The sequence below is a fragment of the Parasteatoda tepidariorum genome, chromosome 8 (genome assembly GCF_982258835.1).
Source record: "Parasteatoda tepidariorum strain Cologne lab strain chromosome 8, Ptep-v5.0, whole genome shotgun sequence".
Lineage (NCBI taxonomy): Eukaryota > Metazoa > Arthropoda > Arachnida > Araneae > Theridiidae > Parasteatoda > Parasteatoda tepidariorum.
Window position 1 is genome coordinate 3,325,238 of NC_141762.1, and position 14,110 is coordinate 3,339,347.

Consider the following 14,110-nt stretch of genomic DNA (forward strand, 5'->3'; position numbering starts at 1 on the left):
CATTTGAATAAAGTTTATGTTTCAACTTCAAGCGAGGTTTCTATGAATCTAAGGGCAGTTCAAGCTAGTGTATTAATCTCCCACATGATCCATAATAACAGATATGAAATATATAATTTATAATAATTTACCAGACTGTCAAAAAGTGCTCTGAAGGCCGCCTCCTCCTCCACAATGGATTGGGCGAGTCCCCTAAAGTTGTCCATGTCACTGAGCCGGCAGATCTCGTCCCAAGACTTACCGGGCAGCCATGGCAGGGGATTCGGGTGAGGATTGTCCAAACCTATTCCACCGGTAAGCAGAAATCGCCACTCCTCATTGTCGATTTTTCCTTCCGCTTTCAGAATGTTGACACACAAAAGGAAAGAGAACAATAGCTGTGGAACAAATATTTTCTGTCACACTGCTTACTGAAGACATTTTCCATAAGTACAAATTATGTGAAAACACTTTACTACGAACATTTAAAAAATAAAGTTTTTAAATTAAAAAAAAGCAGTGGTAATTAGTAGGCTATTTATTTTCCAATAAAATGACGGTTTCGCTGATCATGGTCAAGAATTTTGGACTAATTCAATTTTTTGACCAAACTATGTGCTTCCTCAACAGAAAGTGTATCAAAATGATGCTAAAACATTACAATAAATTCATGTATCTGACATCATACTTGTGGTTTCTCTTATTTTCTGGTAGAAGAGATAAGAAGATAGTCTACTACTTTCTTTGTGATTTAAATTTTTGGAAATGAAGATTTTAGGTCTTAAAGTGAGGGCCGAATATCAGTTGCTCATACATTGTTTTGAAACCAAAGTTTAAGTCACTTTTATTTATTTCGGATGTCAATATATATTTCCTTTTTTTAACTGGAGGTCTACAAATCAGCAAATCATGGGCGCACAAAGCAAAAAATCAGAGTCCAGTATTTAATGTCATATTTTTCTAATGCAAGAAGTTGTTGTGCTACTTTCTATTTCATAATATGCTGGATCCTAGAAATTTTGAAATTTTTTAATCACAACTTCATGTCTAATGTAAAAAATGTATTTGTCTGCATCTTTCATGAAACTCTTTTTATCCCTCAAAGGGACCTTTCAAATATTACTGTGACATTGTGTCACTTAATTTGGATTTTGTTACAAAATTGGACCTAAAATTAAGCCGACCCCTGATCCCTCGCCTTTCTGTCTGTCGTCCTTCACGGCTTTGACCTTCGGCGGCCTTTGATGTAAGCACATGGGAGGTGGTCGGAGGTGGTCTCAGTTAGTTTATAATTGTGATTTCGTTTAAGCTTTTTATCAAAATCCAAAAAGTCAATTTATGGCTTATCTTAAAAAGTCAATTTATGGCTTTCGATATAGTTAACGCCAAAATGGGAGTATTTTTGAGATAGCGTCAGGGCCGACGCCATGTTGTGGTGTCTTCGATGCTATGTCTTGCCCACCGCTCCAGATACCCACGGGTTGTACCTCTGTTGAAAAAATTCTCTCATTCCTGAGTTACTGTGCTATGTGATGTCCGCATGATTGCCATGATGTCGAAATGTTGTGACTTCAACGATCTGAATAAAATAATAAAGTGTTAGTGCCCATAAATTGGATTTATTCTTCTAGTGGATTGAACTTTTTTCTTGTAGGTGAAAAACAACTTCTATGGAGAGCAAGAGGTATGTCTTTTTGTGAAATGTATTCTTCTTCTGGTTTAAACAGAAATTGCAGCATGATGTTGTGTGCAAACCTATATAGATTTGCTCGGCCATTATCCCCTCTCTCTTTAATTTTATTATCATTAGTTGTTTTTTTTTTATGTATTTTCAATACAATAGCACCAACCCACGTAGCAATTACGTAAGCATGTTTTTAACAACTTTGGTCTCTCATTCTTCTCCTAGTAATCAGCAAAAATAAGCAAATCGCAAACCTTCCCCATGCTTACGTAAGAAAGTAGCAACAATCGTTGTTTTGAGCTTATCAAATTTTGAGATTAAATTGAAATAAGCAATGCAATTTCGCTAAAAACAATATTCTGGTTTCAATTAATTTAATAAAACTTTGATAAGAATATGTTTTAGGAATCTTTTCCTTTTTCGTTCAGTAGTTCAAATTCTACACCTTTGAAAATCGCAGAAAAAAAATTCGTTTCATTTTTTCTTTCTCCAACTTTTATTTCAAATTTTTTGACATTTTTATCTGAGTGTGATTTGTTTGTTTTCAAATTTTTCCTGACGATTTTTTTTTTTTTTTGCTTTTTAAGAAACATTTTAAAAACAATACGATTTTAATGCCGTGCGTAGGCATTGCTCATACCCCTCCTACTCGCACGTCAGTCAAAATAAACAGAACACAGAACCCCTCCTCTAGGTAGGTTCTTAATGTTTAGACGGCCCTTATACTACGGTATACTCTCGATATTTCGAAACCTTGTTATGTCAAAAAATATTTTTCCCTTTTGCATTATATATCCGCATGATGTTAATTTGAATTTCTATGTCCATGAGTTTCTCCTAAGACCTTGTTAAGTCGAATTTTTTACGAAATAAAAATTGAATTTTTCCAGGAAAATCACAATGTAAAATTATTGTAAGTCAATTCTTTTCTGATTAGTGCATATTTATTTTCGTCTTACTCTTAAAAATTATCATTGTTGCACTTAGACTTATAGTTAAGTATCATTACAAACCTATTTAATAGTAGTTATTTTGTTTCATGACTCCATTTTTTAGAATAATACTTTAGAATACATTTTTTCGCTTTTTAGATCATATTTAGTTCTGAGATTGCTACCTCAAAAACTCGCTATCTCGAAATTTTTTTAGCGTCCTTTCAACTTCGAGATATCGAGAGTATACTGTATTTTTTTAATAATAGTATAGGCATCTCAAGTTACACGATTTTTTTCTCACCGTTACCATGGTATATAAAAAATTTAGCTTTTTTTTCCCCCAAGTCAGTATATTCCAACTTTTTTCTGAAACGTACTGCCGCGGAGAAAAAGCAAGAATTTTCGTAACCATATGGTAATGGAGAGTTGAAATGTGTGGAGAGTAGGGAAATAGTGCAACTTTGAGACACCTATTTTATTTACAAAGGATTATCAAAACATGAATCGTTTAATTTCAATTGTTACGCTAAATTTTATCTTCAAAATGAACAAACCTTGTCCTTCTCAAACAGACTCCGGCACACATTAACGTACAAAGACTCCATGAAAAATTCTTTTAGAATGGAGAGTCTCTCTTCTACGTTGTCTGTCACTTCCGAGTTGTCAATAGCGTTCACATAGAGGTTGATGAACCAAGGCAACGAGTACTGGTACATGGGATCAATGCTCGCAAGATCAGCGATTGTGAAGAACAGGATGGAAGAATGGACAGCGATGGGTTTGTACCCAGACCGTGTCTTGTCTATCTCTGCTTCAGTCTCTTCAGCGAAGACCTGAAATTCACCGATGCTGTTGTTAATTTTTTTTTAAAGTCTAGTAGAATGCATTCCAAGTGAAAAGTGTGATGCATAGACATGTATGTGGCTACTGAAATTACTTTATTTTACTACATTTTATTGAATTGAAGTAAATCAGAGTTAGAATATAAATAAACATAATTGCCTCTAAATGGTGAAAGGAAGACTACTTTTAATCCGATAATTGGATTTTTACATTCTAGGACTTATTGGTTGGAGGGAGTGACCTAAAATAGTCTAGTTAACTTGTGCAGACAATATTTTAAGTTAAGAAATCAGGCACAAAAACGTTCTTTCTTTGAACAAACATTCTTTTGTTTCAAATGATTTCTGACCCCCAAAATAGCCACAATTAGGAAAATAGGGTCCCCATAGTTTGGTCAGGAGAGCGATCCAAAGTTTGCACCCCTTGATGTAATTTTACCTTTAGCGTATTTCACCATATATCGAAAACTTTTTTGCACACAATTATAAAATTCGTTTGTTCAAAGATAATTCCATGTAAAAAATAAATTTTAGTAAATATTTATTATTATTAGTTCATTAAATAATAGTCAAAAAATTTTGAATTGTACATAATTTTTTACGTCCTTTTAAAATATGTAATTTTATGTGGCAAAATATAAAACTTGAGCGAAGTCGGTTGAATAATTCGAATGAAAAGTAGGAACAGAAAAAGTAGGAACAAAAAAAAATGAGGAAAAGTCGCAAACTTCAGAACCGTGACATTTATTGAGAGAAGAGAAATTCTCTTATTCGTTGATTACTTACAAAAATTGGCTCTTGAATACAAATATATTAGTTCCATGAAACACGAAATTAACATATAAAATAGATATAGGAAGAATCTCTCTTTAATTTCAATGCACGCATTGCTTTTGTCAGTTTTTCGAAGAAGTATATAAAGCAATTCACTCCTCCAAACGTCACATTTTATGACCAATGGTTAAAGTTGAAACGATATGAATAGTAGCAGCTTTGCAAACAACAGATACGTGAAGTTTATATCTTAGTAGAATAAATGAATGTTCTATATTCAAAATAGATTACAGCACAAAGATATTTAACTTTTTTCGAATTGGCACCCACTTTAAGAGAAAAATAATCTTACTTGTTTTTGTTGAATTTCATTCGATAATTCTTTACTTGATGATATTACTTTGATGGCTGTTTCATCTTCCAAAATATTTGAGCCAGAAGTCAACAACTCGAGAATTTTGTCTTCAATTGATTTCAGTTGCCTTTAATAAAAGAAGTGAATAAAATAAATTTTGATTTCAGTAAGCATTTGATCTCTACTTAACAAAAATCCCTAATAACCAATTTGATTGATCCATGAGCTTCTTTTATTTCATAAGAAAAGTAAAATCAAAACTTTAAAATATGATTGATGTGAAGAATTGCTGTTTTTCTTTATATATAAGCATTTCATTTTTTATACATTTTTGGAAGTTGATAATTTGTTTGGAAAAAAAGTTAAAGAAAGATTTATGAGATTTGAAACAAAATTTTTAAGAATAAGGGCCGATTTTTTAGGCTTCATTCTGTCATGAAAACAAATGGTAAGTAGTTAAGAAAATTGTAATATACTGGGCGCCAATTAGAAATTTTTAAAAGCCATTTTGATATCCTTCAGAATTTTTACGCAAAACGTATTAAAGTTAAGTAAATTACGTAAAACGTATTTCTAAGTGAGAGAGAATAGATGAATCAATGGACTATAGCATGCCAGAATTATGTCAGTAGAATATTCTATAGAACTATAATAAATTTTTAACTTAAGTGACATTGTAGATATCCAAAACGTAAATATCTTCTGCAACTTCATTCCAAATTTAAGTAGATATTGGGTTTGAAGTGCGCTTCTGCTCTTCTAACAAAGAAACAAACGAGCTCGTTACGTAACAGAAACGGTTGAACTCATTTTATGGCTTCGGGTTTTGGGTATCAGCAAAAGTTGAGGCAAATATTTACAGAGGAAACGAAACCGTTAAGAGGTTCAGACCTCTACGCGTTGAGCACTTCAAAAATTAAACAAAAGGGAAAAAAATCTCACCTTTTGTTTTCCGCTCCTTGCAGTAGAAGATGGTTCTTTTGCTCCTCCAGTTCAGGCTTCTCTCTAGCAACTACGATTCCCAAGAGTTGGTCTTCCAGGCCAGCTGGGGTGATCATGAAATTGACCACAGTCACTTTCACCGATGTCTCGGGCAGGTAGTGTGGATTTCGTAATTTAGTGGTGATGTAGAATCGGAAATCAGAAGAATATTCGATGGTGGAGTCGCCTAGTTTTAAACACACCATCCCGCCTTGACGGAATGTTTGTTTAAGCAACAAAGGTTCCAACACAGGATCCAGTTCTTCTCCAACATTCTCCAGAAGGACCTGAATATGATATTTATTATGTTACCTTCAGAAATAATAATAAAAAAATGGACTAAACTAATTTAATTTAAAGAATTTCATAACAATTCATTCGCCATTCATGTCTTGACCACAAGAGAGCAGTAAAGTTTTTAAAAAAAGTTGATATCATAGAAAGAAATGCATTATTCTCGGTTCACTACATTCTGAAACATTTACAATTCCCTAGAAATCTCTAGAAATTTGCATTTTCCCTAAGTATATGATGCACCACATGTATGATTAACGTTATTCGTAATTAATAGTTCATTGCACAGCGTTGCGACTCAATCATTATCGTGGTTAGTTCAATTGTTGTCACTATAAACACTATCGGATAGCACTAGGCATTGTTCAGACTTACAGTTTTTGACGGACAGATTCGACATGGCTTTTGCAATCTCAGATCACACTTGAACTTCATGGCTTCAAATACATTAACGTAGAAGAGTGTGAGAAACGGACAACTAGTCGAATTTATCCTATGATCTAATTTACATAACGATGTTGTTAACCAAATGATAAATGCATGCTAATTACTAACTATTACAGAAAAATATATGCCAATTCTTCGCTTATGACGTACAATGTGCAAAATAAAGAACGGACTACTGTAAATATAGTTTTGATCTAATGATCAGATCTTCACGTTCTAGAGCTAATCTTAATAAATCATAAAAGTGACCTCAAATATGCTTATTACTTAGAATAGACATTATTTTAAGTGATATTTTTCACTGATTTTATTAACATACTCTTCTAATTGTAAGAAAGAAGTTAAGAAATAACAAAAATGGTAAATGCTACGCTAAAATAACAGGCGTGACGCAAATTCAATGTCGTTTTGTTTAAACCAGCCAGTATAATTTTTAAAATACAAGTAAAATATGAAAAGAAAAAACAATATACAGTGTGCAAAATAAAGAAACGGATCATCATTAAGTAATAACTTTCGATCTAATGAATGGATCTTCACGTTTTAGGGCTCAATCTTAATGGTTCAAGAGAGTAACCTCAAATATGCTTATTAATTAGAACAGATAATATTTTAAGTTACAAAATCAGACACAAAAACGTACTTCTCTGATCCAACATGCCTTTTCTTTAATGGATGGATTCGGATTTCTGATCCCCAAAATATAGGGTTAGCCCTAGTCCGTAAAATATGATCCTAATAGTTTAGTCAGAAGAGCTTTCCAAAGTTTAGACCAGATAATGTTGAATTTTACCATTTGCGTATTTCGTCATATCTCGAGAACTTTTTAAGCGAATTGAAAAACATTTGTACACTATTATAAAATTAGTTTCTCCAAAAATAATTCCACGCAAAATGTAACTTTTTGTATGCATTTATTTTTTTATTATTTTATTTAATAATAATCGAAGAACTTTTGAATAGTAAGGTTTACAATTTTTTTACATTATTTTAAAGAATTCAATTTAAGATTGCAAAATCCAAAATTTGAGCAAAATCAGTTGAATAGTTCCTAAAGAATCGAATTTTAAAGAAGTCGTATAAAAGGAGAATCGTTTATTTCAATCCCTCCGCCCTTGACGAATCATCGCGCAGCTACTAAAAGAGTAAATACTAAAGTAGACGAAAACCTGAAATTTGATAAGTAACGGTAGTCGATCGATGGCACGTTAAAAGTATTAGCGTAGCAGACTGTTTTTTTTAATTTCATTCATTTATTTATTTATTTTGGTCCAAACACTATAAAAATTATTTCTAATATCTTGAGAGAATTCTTTTATTTGTATATTTCTATTTTGAATAAATACTTCAAGAACAAAAGAAGGAATTACTGGATTTCCAAATGTGATGCAGTTCTCGAGGGTTCTCACGAAATCTGAATCTGTGAGTTTGATGACATGCATCTTGTTTGCTTTTTCCATGTTTTTGATCCATTTGCTCGCCTGTCCCTGAGGATCAATCAGGAGTGGCCATCTTCTAGCATTCCTGTATAAAATTATAATAATATAAAAATTGTAAATGGAAAGTCAAATTAGCAATCGATATCCTCTCAGGATCGTTTCAATGTTGCCAATCAAGGCACTCCTTTTTACGAATATAATCATGTGCGCTGAAGAAGAGATTATATCTTTCAGAGATTATACCGAATAAATATAATAATATCAACGAATAAATTAATATCATTTGGATACTAACAAATATTTCGGACATTCACCAAAGCAACTATGTGATTGTTGACATTCTCTTGATTTCGGTCATTCACTGTAGTGAGGGGGAGTTATGAAATGAAATTCATTCTAGGTGAGCATTAGATTTGACTCCATATTGCACGATTCTATTAAACATTTAAGACTTGCGGCAAAATGCGATAATTTTTTGCCAAATTAATTCTTTTCTAGGGCATTTTTAAGGAGAGATATTAATGATATGGAGGTGAAATATTTTAGTTATTTTATTAGTTTTGAATGAAAGATACACTTGTGCTCAAAGTTTGTGAAACCGAAGTCTATGAACAACGTTATAAGAGTAAACTGTTGAAAAGAACGACAATTAAAAGAGATTACTTACGTGATAATGATGCCATTTTCAGTAGAAAAGCTATCGGTGGGGAGACCAGCCAAATTCCAATCTCTGATGAGAACGGGATCTCCCAGAGCATCTTGCAGAGAAAACTCATCTGAGCAAGGTATGCCACACTTCTGACACAGGGAAACCCAAGTTACGCATTGATCCTGAAAATGGAAATATAATGTCTCAGAAGCATCTGTCAGAGAGAACAAAACGTCATTATACTAATTAAAATGCTTGTTGTGTCCGTCAGAAAGCTTTTTTGTTCGATTTGAGAACTTTTTTTAGTGTTTCTATAATGTAAAATAGAAAATTCCCATTGATTCATCCGATAATCCACCAAGTGAGGATTTGTATGAAGCTAAGGGTCTGTCCAGACATTTTGTGAAAGGTCCGTTTTTTCAAAATTGTGAAAAAATAACTTGCAATTTGTGAATATAAAATAACCGCTAAGTTAAATTTTTTCAACCAGGGTCCTGCTTTTGTGAATGTGTGCAAATAGGGTCCTGTTATTGCAAAAAACTTTTTCAAGGAGTTTTTAAATTGTAAAGACATACAAGATTATGTTCAACACTGTAAAATTATAATTAATAAAAAATTAAATTTTAAAAAATAAACAGCAATTATTGCTACTAAATTAGACATGCAACATACACATATTTGGTATTCAGCCTATACTGAAGACAAAACTTAGTTCGTTTACATCTGTCTTTCTTTCCCCCATTCCCCTGGGAAGGGTTTATTCGATTAACAAAACAATAATGAAGATAAACAAATTTATGAAGGGTCCGATTAAAAGATAAATTATTTTGCGAAGGGTCCGTTTTAAGTTAAAATATTTTGTGAAGGGTCCGTTTTTATGAAAAGATATTTTGTGAAAAATTCGTTAACGGACCCAAATTTCTTCTAATTTCCAAATTTCTCTAAGCAATGAAACAGTTTTATAGAAAATTCGTAAATCACTCTTAAAAAAAAAGGAAAAATATATTTCATTTATAATTTGTTTCTTATATCACGAGATAAGACATAGATAATAGAATGAAACGTTACAACGTCGAAAAATAATGATTTTAGAATTTTTAATTCAAAAAACTTTAGTGATTCGAAATCAAAAACGTCCAATATCTTGATTGAAAAACCACGTACATGTACTCCAATAGTTTGGTCTGTAGAAGGGTCGCTTAGTATTAATTTTATTTCATGCGTCGTAGCTCGAGAAACGTCAAGTGAATTGAAAATTTTCGCACATATTTATAAAGTTTGTTTATCCAAAAGTAATCCCATGCAGAAAATGATTTTTAATAAATATTAATTAGTTTTTATTATTTTATTTAACAATGTCCAAAATTTTTGAAGTATGAGATTAGCAAATTTTTACGTCATTTTAAAGAATGCAGATTCATAAGCCTAAATACAAAGTTCGAGCGAAATTGGTCGGCAGAGAAAACAAAACGGAAAAAAAACTAACTTGTCTGAATGCAGAGGTAAAAGCTCCAAGGTAGGCAACAACAGCAGAAGCGATTAAAATATCTCCTGTCAGATTATCGTATTGGATACCCAGTTGATCAGCAGCAATATTCCAGCGATCCTTTTCTCCTCCTAAGCCTCCAATCAAAAGTTGGGCACGCTCCAGCTGAGTAGCACACAGCTCTACCTGCTTCTCTAGATCTAAAATAGAGAGGTTTCATTTTTAATGTAAATAATTAAAATTTCTTTTTCAAGTTGGGAATAGAAATATCGAGCATGTGAGCTGTCAAAAATATGAAAGCGTAAACGTACATGCTTTCAAATTTGTGGGTGAAACTTCTTTGCTCGCGTGAACAACGTAAAGCTGAAACAATCTTGGGAAAAAATGAATGGCTAAAAGCGAATAGTTCAACAAACTAAGTGAGTAGTAACTTTATACTTATGCAGATTGAGTGAGAATTATTTTTTTTCATTGCTAATGTTACTCATTAAAAGATGAGTATTTGTCGAGCTGTTACGCTTTTTAAGTATAATAAAAAAAAAGTATGATCGAAGAACAAAAGAGAACGTTGATGACAGTTATGAAAGACTTAACATTGAAAGAACTTGACGTCATACATATTGTTTTGTTTCTGCACATTTTTTCAGTGCATATCATTTATTTCAGTTTAAAATTTTTATTTCGATAACTTTTTATTGACTAAAAATTTTATTTCTACAAGAAGAATTAGTTTTAGAGATTTAATAATTGGTTTAAATTTTTCAGATTTTGTGCTGGGACACATTTCAAGGGGTTTTAACTTAGTTGTTGTTGTTGTTAATTTACGTCACACTAGAGCTGCACAATGGGCTATTGGCGACGGTCTGGGAAACATCCCGGAGGATGATCCGAAGACATGCCATCGCAATTTTGATCCTCTGCGGAGGGGATGGCACCCCCGCTTCGGTGGCCCGACGACCTGCGCGCGAAGTCGAGCACTTTACGATAGCACAGTTTAACGAGGACCCATACCGCACACTCTCGGTCCCTACGCAGACTGATCAAGTGGACACCCACCCGCACACTGACCGTAGCCAGTGATGCATGACTTCGGTGATCTGCTGGGAACCGTGTCTTAACGATCAGTTCACTGCGGGACTTTAACTTAGTAGAGAGCGAAGTGAGCATGGTTTGCGAAGTAAACCATATAAGATTGCATGGCATTCTCTAGAAATTTGAGAGCAGCAGCAAAAAGGTGGAGGAACCCACCATTATTGAACAAACTTCATACCGCGACTTATGCTTTTGCCAAGTAAAAGTACAGTTTTTTACGAATTCTTAGTGTAACGAGTTTATTTCAAAAGTAGGATTCGAGAAACATTTCTTCTCATCCCATTAAAAAAAATCAGTTTCAAACAGGATTCATCTCTCCTATTTCAAATCCACCCAAAGGAAACACAAATTTCTTTCACTCAATTGCTAATGAAACCGAAATACATGTCGTTCCATGAAATCAATCATTCAGCTAAAAGTCAGTGTCCAGCAATTCAAGAATTTTCTTTACAGAGCCTATGTACTGCTTCAGTTCTGACTTCGATTTAAGCATTCAAGTCTAAGTGTGACTTCCGGCCTCTTCCTACTCAAATGATTCTTGTAACTTAGAATCTTGTATTATCGTCTTGGAATATAACCCTTTGAACCAAGCATTCTAATTCTCTTAAGTCAAATGGCAGACTTCAGTTTGCTCATTAGTCTATTCTTCTAGTGCTGGTGGTCTCTAAAGTGAAAAAATTAAGCAATTATCATCCGACATACAGTTCCGATCTTGCATTGTTACACGTTATCTCTTTTTCCAAATTTAAGTTGGTATTTTTTAAAACGCAAAATAAGTAGCACCTGAAAGAAACAATAGGATGAAAAAAGATTATTCTTCGTCTGTTATTATTGTAATGAGATATTTTTAAGATCACATTAGGACGAAATGATGATGAGCAATGATTATGGATCATATATAAAAATCTAATGGATGGTGTCTCAGTTTTCATTGTTGTCAATACATTTTTATTTTGTCTGATACATAAATTAAGAGTTTAGGAGGAATTATTTTTATTATTATTAGAATAATGTTGCATATATACGTTGCATTCTAAGATAAAGTTATTTAAATCGGTAAAACATTTTACAATTATTATTCTTTGGTGCAAATGACATTAATTGTTCTTTGTTATGAATGACGGTTAAAGAGATTCATTACATGGTTTAGAACTTTCAGCTTCACGCACAAAGTGATGAATGCAAAAATTGTATTTAAAATGCATCCGTCAGTTTGGTAAGCAAAAATATTAAATTGCAGTTGTGAACTCACCCAATTTGTCATAACAATAAACTTTTAATTCTAAATGTTATTTCAAAAAATGATTACTTTTAAAAATGATTTATGTTCTCGTATTCTTAATAGTATCATAAGGAAAATATGTGGACTTAGGAAGTGGGGGCACGAGTGTTCAGTTTAATACATATATTTTTAGTTGAAAAATTTCAACTTTTTTATGACAAGAAACAGCAATTACTGCGAAGCAATCATCGGAGCTTCTATTTTAAATATCTGCACCCTCTGCTGACGATTTTGTTTTCGCTATGTAATACATTCATACCTTTAAAGTTATATATTTTCTCAACAAAATTATTATATAAATTGTTGTAAATTATCGGTTTGTTCCAATTGTTCATAATCACCTTTGCATTATGCTATCGAAAAATTTGATTTCCAGGGAAATGAGGCATGCTAGATTAGATTTAACAACATAAAAAAAAATATGGTAGGAAATTTATGATGATATATTTTCTCTTGAAAGGGTTCGACCAAAACAGAATTATGAAACATTTAATTTTGTCAATTGAGGAATTAAGAAATATTTCAGACCTTCTTTCTCTTTCTGTGCCTCGTCTAGTTTCTGCTGCAGTTCAGCCAATTTGGCTTGAATTTCTCTCAGGCTGTCTTGTTTCACTTTTAAAGCAGCCAATGCTTCACTGAGATCGCTTTCAGCATGTGCTAGGGCTTCTTTCTTCGGTGCCACAATTTTCACCACGCTGTCGCAAAATTTAAAAATATCAAAATGACTTTCAAGCTAATTTTAACTAATTTGCTAGAAATGAGACCAAACAAGAATTTTGTATGAGTACATGATAGTAAAGCATCGTTAAGATGTAAAATTTTGAGTATTTCATCTACGTTGGTGTAAGAAGCAGACCTGGTCGATTAATGACCGATTTTCATCAAAATTCGATATGTTCAGTCCACAAAAAAAAAAGATATCACCCTGAATAACTTTCGTTCTATTAATCGGATCTTCACGAACTAAGTGTCAATCTTAATGGTTCCTGGGGGTGACCTCAAATATGCTAATTAATTAGTGCTAACTATTAATTAAGTTACGAAATCAGGCACAAAAACGTACTTTCTCTGAATAAACATATAATTTTTTTAACATATTTGGAATCTAGGCACTTGAATTAGGGGGGGTAGACAAAATTTAAAAAAAAATGAGGCGTTAATTGGGTTGCAATAAAGGTTTACATATTTGGCGATAGTCCAGAAAACCACCAAAAAAAGTCGCCTGCGCAAATGAATATTTTATGATAACCCATTGACTAATTCAAAAGAGGAATGCTTAATTTTACTAGGTTGCTAGGCAACCACGCTCTGACTGTAAAAAAATTGAAATAATGTTTTGTAATTGCTCAGAGAGGTTTAATTAATTGTTAATCGAAAATATCTCGAAGTTTCTAGTCAATAGACTATTTTTAAGCTGATTTCTGTCCAAAAAGCAAAAATAAAATTATTTTAATCTCCTTTGAAAAGAAAATTTGAATCGATTTATAAATTATTTATTGCTTTCTAAGTCTTTAGAATTTAAATACATGAACTTTTTATCTGATATTATTTAGATTATGTTATTTTTGCTATGTTTATTCGAGGATTTCATACTAAAATCAAATTAACGTAACTTATAATAGCTATATAAAATTTTTTAGGGATAATCATTTTTGCAGCTTTAATCGAGTCTTCTAGGCATGAAAGTTTGAAGAAAAAAAAGTGCTTGAAAAATAAAATGTAGATTGTATAGTAATTCTAATGCACACTCACAAGGTTTTCTATAATTTACGATATTTCTTTTTTCGATAACTTAAGTAATTGCTGAATGTTTAGTGGCATTTTGAAAGCATTGAAACATGAAACATCATCGGATTGCACAATGATAAAAG

General features: G+C 32.5%; 1 protein-coding gene across 1 annotated transcript in view; it reads right to left on the minus strand.

Annotated features, from left to right (window-relative positions):
* The window catches only part of Dhc36C (Dynein heavy chain at 36C), a 117,334-nt gene that overhangs the window by 23,236 nt on the left and 79,988 nt on the right, over window positions 1-14,110 (minus strand). The window contains exons 37-44 of the mRNA XM_087149732.1: window positions 12,768-12,934; window positions 9,866-10,065; window positions 8,398-8,561; window positions 7,662-7,815; window positions 5,512-5,837; window positions 4,567-4,696; window positions 3,153-3,431; window positions 132-377 (exon numbers count right to left, since the gene is read on the minus strand). Coding sequence (XP_087005858.1) covers window positions 132-377; window positions 3,153-3,431; window positions 4,567-4,696; window positions 5,512-5,837; window positions 7,662-7,815; window positions 8,398-8,561; window positions 9,866-10,065; window positions 12,768-12,934 — 1,666 coding nt within the window. The remainder of the gene's footprint in view (window positions 1-131; window positions 378-3,152; window positions 3,432-4,566; window positions 4,697-5,511; window positions 5,838-7,661; window positions 7,816-8,397; window positions 8,562-9,865; window positions 10,066-12,767; window positions 12,935-14,110) is intronic.